Genomic DNA, 6,115 nt, shown 5'->3' with positions numbered 1-6,115 from the left:
GCTCCGTGGCGGAGGGGGCGTGACGGCAGCGCCTCACGGGCGCTTCTCCAGGGCTGGCGACCCCTCCGTGACACTGCGCGTGTGGGCGTGGGGACGGGCAAGGGGCAGCCTCCGGCATCCCCCGGGCAGCGCTGCCCGCTGGGCGTGAGGCGGCTCCGGGACGGCAGGAACACGTTCCCGGCCCTTTGTGAGGGCAGGTGTCCCCGCTCGCCGCCCCGCAGCCACGGCGCGCGGGGGCGGGACGGCTTGGTTGCCCTCTCTCCCTTTCTTTTTTTTTTTTTTTTAATAATTATTTGTACTATGATGATTTTTGCTGATTTCCTAATCTTTTTTCCCCGGCAGGGAGGAGGGGAGGGAGGAGCGTGGCCGGGAGGCGGGGGGTAAGGGGGTCGCGGGCACGTGCGCGGCGAGGCGCGGGGCGGCGCGCGGAGCTGCCCTCCTGCCCCTTTTAAAAAGTTCGCCCCGCCGCCGGGAATGAGGTCAGCGCGGGCGCTTCCCATTGCACGCGGCCATTATTACCGCTCCGCGCCGGCCGCCAATCCCGGGGAGGCGGGCGGGGCTTGGCACGCGGAGGGCGTTGGATACAGCGTGCGATTGGCCGCGGGGCGGGCTGCGAAAGGATAAAGCGGCGCGGGGCGGGCGCGGGGTCCGCTCTCAGCTGCGGCCGGCGGAGCGCGGCGTGCGGGGGGCGCGGGGCAGCGCCCGGCGGGCGGGCGAGCGTGGGGGGCGGCGGCGGCGGCTCCGCGGGGCTCCGCGCGCGCGGAGCAGCAGCAGCACCACCACCGCCGTCGGCAGAGGAGGAGGAGGAGGAGGACGGGACTGGGCGCCCGGCTCGCCGCTCTTCCTGCCGGGGACGTACAGACTCGTTCATGCACGAGCGCTTTTTAATTTTTCTTTTTTTTACGGCGATTTTTTCAATTATTATTTTTTCATTCTTCTTATTTCTTTTTTTTTCTTTTTTTCCCCCGAGGGGTTTCCTTTTCGCTCGGTACCTCGAAACTGCCACATTCAGCCTGCACAAACTCCTGGCCGCCGACCCCACCGCCACCACGGGTCCTGGAGCCGGGATTTTCGGGGCTTCGGGGGCGCGCCGCCTCCCCCCTCCCCCGCGGCCGTGCACGCTGGCCGTGCCCAGCGCTGAGAGACTTTCGGCGGCAGGAGTGCCGCTCTCCTGAAACGCTGCGGGCAGGCGGAACGCACTTGTGAACTGGACCAGCTGCTTCGGGGAGGGGGGAAACCCGATGTGGTGAGGAAAAAAAGCAGACCGACACCTCCCTCCAAAAAAAAAACCAAACTAAAAAAGCCCAAAACACCCCAAGAAAAAAATAGCAAACTTGGACGGGCGGCTCGCGGCGCTGCTTTTGCAGAAACTCTTGTCTGACCGCGGGCGGCCCCGCCGCTCCTCCTGCTGCTGCCGCCGCCACCGCCGCCTCGAGGGGGAGAGGACCGCGCCGCCGGGGACGAGGCGCCGGTGTGGACGTACAAGTGGTGCGGGGAGCGGGGGCGCGGCCGCGGGGGGCTGCGCCGTCCCGGTGCCGCTGTGAGAAGTTGCGCGCCCTGCCCCGCGCCGGAGCGGCGCTGAGCTCCGGAGCGGCGCTGAGCCCCGGCGAGCCCCCCGCCGCCGCCGCCGCGATGGTGCAGCAGACCAACACGGCGGAGAACACGGAGGCGCTGCTGGCCGCCGAGACCTCCGACTCCGGGGCCGGCATCGAGCTGGGCATCGCCTCCTCCCCCACGCCGGGTTCCACCGCCTCCACGGGGGGCAAGGCGGATGACCCGAGCTGGTGTAAGACGCCCAGCGGGCACATAAAGCGGCCCATGAATGCCTTCATGGTGTGGTCACAGATCGAGCGGCGAAAGATTATGGAGCAGTCCCCTGACATGCACAACGCCGAGATCTCCAAGCGCCTGGGCAAGCGCTGGAAGCTGCTCAAGGACAGCGACAAGATCCCCTTCATCCGGGAGGCGGAGCGGCTGCGCCTCAAGCACATGGCGGACTACCCTGACTACAAGTACCGGCCCAGGAAGAAGGTGAAGTCGGGCAACAGCTCCGCCAAGCCCGGCGACAAGGCGGACAAGGGCGGCGGGGGCGGCGCCGGCGGGGGCAGCGCGGGCGGCGGCTCCAGCGGCCCCGCGGCCCCCGCCAAGCCCGCCCCGAAGAAGGGCGGCGGCGGCGGCTCCAAGCCCTCCCCCGCGGGCGGCGGCGGCGCGGGCGCGGGCGGCAAGCCCCACGGCAAGGCGGCGGGGGGCAAGGCCGCCCCCTTCCCCGGGGAGCCGTCGGCCGCGCTGCTGCCGCCCGAACACCAGGCGCTCTACAAGCCCCGGGGGGCGGCGGGCGCGCCCTCGGGACCCGGCAAGCCGCTGGCCGAGAAGAAGCTGAAGCGGGTCTACATCTTCGGGAGCGGGCAGGCGGCGGCCGCCTCCGCCTCCCCCAGCGGCGCCGTGCCCGGCAGCCCCACGCTGAGCAGCTCGGCGGAGGCCGGAGACCCATTGAGCCTCTACGAGGAGGGGGGCGGCGGCGCGGGCCGGCCCGACGGGGACTGCGGCGGCGTCGCTTGCCCCTCGCCCTCCGGCTCCGGCTCGCCCTCGGATCACCGCAGCTACACCAGCTTGCGCGCCTCCTCCCCGGCCCCTTCGACGGCGCATTCCTCCTCCGCGTCCTCCCACTCCTCCTCCTCTTCCTCCTCCGGCTCCTCTTCGTCGGACGACGAGTTTGAGGACGACCTCTTGGACCTGAACCCCAGCCCCGGCTTTGAGAGCATGTCCCTGGGCAGCTTCAGCTCCTCGGTGCTCGACCGGGACCTGGATTTTAACTTCGAGCCTGGCTCGGGCTCGCACTTTGAGTTCCCGGACTATTGCACGCCGGAGGTAAGTGAGATGATCTCGGGGGACTGGCTGGAGTCCAGCATTTCCAACCTGGTCTTCACTTACTGAGGCGAGAGCCGGGCCCTGCTGGAGGAGGCACCGGCGCGCGTGGCTGTCGGCAGGACTCGCCCGCCCCGCTGGGTGCTTTTGTGTCTTTTTCTGTTTTGTTTGGTGTTTGTGTTTTGGTTTTTTTTAGGGGGGGAGGAGGTGTTTTGTTTGTTTCTGGGAAGGGGCTGTTGAGAAACTGCTTCTTGTGCTCGGGGAAGGAGCGGGATCGCCCTCTCCTTGCGGAACGGCCAGCAGTCCCCTTCCTCCGGCTGCAGACGGACCCGCACACACCCCCTCCGAGAGAGGAGCCTGACGGTGCTTTTTGAGAGACTGGCGGGAGCGAAACGCTGTCCTTTTCCCTTTTTTTATTTCCTGAAAAGAGAGACAGAGAAAGGGGGAGGGAGGGGGAAACCACATACACCTCTGGGTTCTTTGTTACTGCCCATTTTATACGAATAAAGAGGAGGGGGAGCGATGCGTTGTGCTGAGCGCACACTGGATGTCTTGAGTATTCCCTCTTTCCTATGAAAGAGCGATCAGAACTGCCTGGAAAAAGGAAAAAAAATCCACCCAAACCCTTTACAAGGTTCACATTTGTGGGGAGAAATCTTGTCCCGGTTTCTTCTGCGGTGAGAGGAGGCAACAATGCTGGGAGGAGGAGGAGGAGGCGGATGGAGCTGGACTGAGATCCTAGTTAAGCGGAGAAGAGCCAGACTTACACTTGAGAGCTGTCTTGGAAATACGATGGGGGGAAATAATAATAAACTGAAATGGATTTGCACGTACAGATGAGGTGGCGGCAGTGCTTTTCCCAGTCACCTCATGTAATATGTAGAGAGAAAAATAAGGCTGAAACTTCAAGAACACTGAAAACTTCTTTTGAAACAGAGACCGAATGGGAACAGTTTCTGTCATGATGTGGTACAGGGGAAACGGAGGGCGATGGCTTTTGCAAAAAAAAAAAAAAAACAACAACAACAACAAAAAAAAACAACAAACCCGAAAATACAAAAAAAAAGTAGTTTTTTTCTTCTTACTCAGAATCGTGATGGTGTTGGATTATTTCACTGGTGGGGTTTAATATAGCATGTTATACTGTCTATCTTTTCAAGATTTCTGTAAGACTGTTGAACAGTTTAAAAAAAAAAAAAAAACTAGTGTTAGGATAATATAAAAGCAGATAGATGGCGCTATGTTTGATTCCTACAAAAATATCACCAGCTTTTTTTCATTCTTAACTCTTTAAAGGATTCAAACGCAACTCAAATCTGTGCTGGACTTTAAAAAAAACGAAAATTCAGGACCAAATTTTTTCTCAGAGTATGTATGTGTTTGTTCCTTATAGCTGTAAATGAAAAGACTGTTTTTTCTCACCGATGCTCCATCCTCGTATTGGTTTTTTTTTTTTCTTGTAAATGTAATCGGATGCCATTTTATAAGTGGACGTATTTATACTGGCCAAACATTTTTGACTTTGTATTTCTTTGTCCTTTTTTGGTAGTTCTCGTTGTTACCCGCACCATTTTTATGTCTCCTTCACTGAAGGGCTAGAGTTTTAACTTTTAATTTTTTATATTTAAATGTAGACTTTTGACACTTTTAAAAACAAAAAGAGAAGAGAGATGAAAACGTTTGATTATTTTCTCAGTGTATTTTTGTAAAAAATATATAAAGGGGGTGTAAATCGGTGTAAATCGCTGTTTGGATTTCCTGATTTTAACAACAGGGCCGCTGGTTAGTATCTCACACGCGTGTGCGCACTCACGCTCACTCACACTCTCACACACCCACGAATCAGCCCCTATTTTGTCCATGTTTACACTCCAATCTGCAGGCATCTTAAAGTGACAGCATCCCTCACCGCCCCCGCCGCTGCCCGCTCCGCAGCCCCCCGCCTCTGCGCGGAGGGGGCGGGAGGGGGCCGGGGGAAGGGATTTACACTGTATGCTACCGTTTTGGGGAGCCACCTGTCCCCGGATGAAGTGAAGCAACTGGTGCATTTACACAGAAGGGATCCTGTACCTTTAACTTGTAAACCACATCTTTTGCACTTTTTTTCTAAGCAAAAACGTGCCGTTTAAACCACTGGATCTATCGAAATGCCGGTTTGAGTTCGCGACACTATGTACTGCATTTTTCATTCTTGTATTTGACTATTTAATCCTTTCTATTTGTCGCTAAATATAATTGTTTTAGTCTCTTATGGCATGATGATAGCATATGTATTCAGGTTTATAGCTGTTGTGTTTAAGATGAAGAAAGTGAAAACATCTTTGTACATTTAAGTCTGTATTATAATAAGCAAAAAAGAAGATTGTGTGTTTATGTATGTTAATATAACATGACAGGCACTAGGACGTCTGCCTAATGAGGTGGTTCCGTTAAGGGTTTAACTTTTTTGTTCTTTTTTTTTGTTCTTTTTTGGTCATCCATCCTGTGCAATATGCTGTGTAGATTTTTTTTTTTGTCTACGATCACCCACAACACAACGTGGGGAAAGGAGAAAAAGAAAAAAAATCATGCCAGCTAACCATGTCAAGTTCACTGCCTGTCAGATTGTTGATATACCTTCTGTAAATAACCTCTCTTTTTTTTTGTTTTGTTTGGGGTTTTTTTTCTGTTTTTTTTTTCTTTTTTTTTTTTTTTTTTTTTTTCTTCGGGAAGGAAATAAAATCAGCTGGAACTGAACCCTAACACTGCGCTGCTCTTGTCATCATTGCTACACCCCCAGCCCCTTCGGGGCAGGTGTGTCTTGTTTCTCCGGACGGCCGCGGCCGGCCCCGCCGGGAGGGGCCAGGGGAGGGAGGGGCGGCCGCGCTGCCGGACCGCCCACCCGGGGCCGCGGCCGGGGCACGGCCGGGGAGTGGCGGCGGCCGCCGGGAAGCGCCCGTGCGGATGGGGGCTGCGGGCTCGCCGGCTCCAGGGCAGGGGGATCCCCATCCCCGGTGCCGCGCCTCGCCTCCTGGGGCAGCTCGCCCTGGCGGACCCCGGGTTGAGTTTATTTTCCCTTTAAAGAGATTCCCATTCTTTTCTCCTTTCTGCCCCGGCGTTTCGGGTGAGATCCGCCGGAGCAAACGAGCGAGCGGCAGAGAGGTCCCGCCGCCCATCCAATCATCCAAAATAGTTTCTCCGGGGCACTTTAAGGAAGACTTCCTAAGGCAAAACGTTTGCAAAAGCCCGGCCGTCAGCCGTGGGGATGCTC

At 57.2% G+C, this 6,115-nt stretch overlaps 1 protein-coding gene across 1 annotated transcript; it reads left to right on the top strand.

Moving 5' to 3' along the window:
- Positions 1–715: 715 nt before the first annotated feature.
- SOX4 (SRY-box transcription factor 4) lies at positions 716–5,607 on the top strand. The gene has a single exon (XM_069007989.1). The coding sequence runs from the start codon at positions 1,633–1,635 to the stop codon at positions 2,932–2,934; it is 1,302 nt and encodes a 433-aa protein (XP_068864090.1). The 5' UTR covers positions 716–1,632; the 3' UTR covers positions 2,935–5,607.
- Positions 5,608–6,115: the final 508 nt, after the last annotated feature.

The sequence above is a fragment of the Aphelocoma coerulescens genome, chromosome 2 (assembly GCF_041296385.1).
Source record: "Aphelocoma coerulescens isolate FSJ_1873_10779 chromosome 2, UR_Acoe_1.0, whole genome shotgun sequence".
Classification (NCBI taxonomy): Eukaryota; Metazoa; Chordata; class Aves; order Passeriformes; family Corvidae; genus Aphelocoma; species Aphelocoma coerulescens.
Note: the sequence above shows the minus strand (reverse complement) of the source record. Positions and strands in the feature narration are given on the sequence as shown.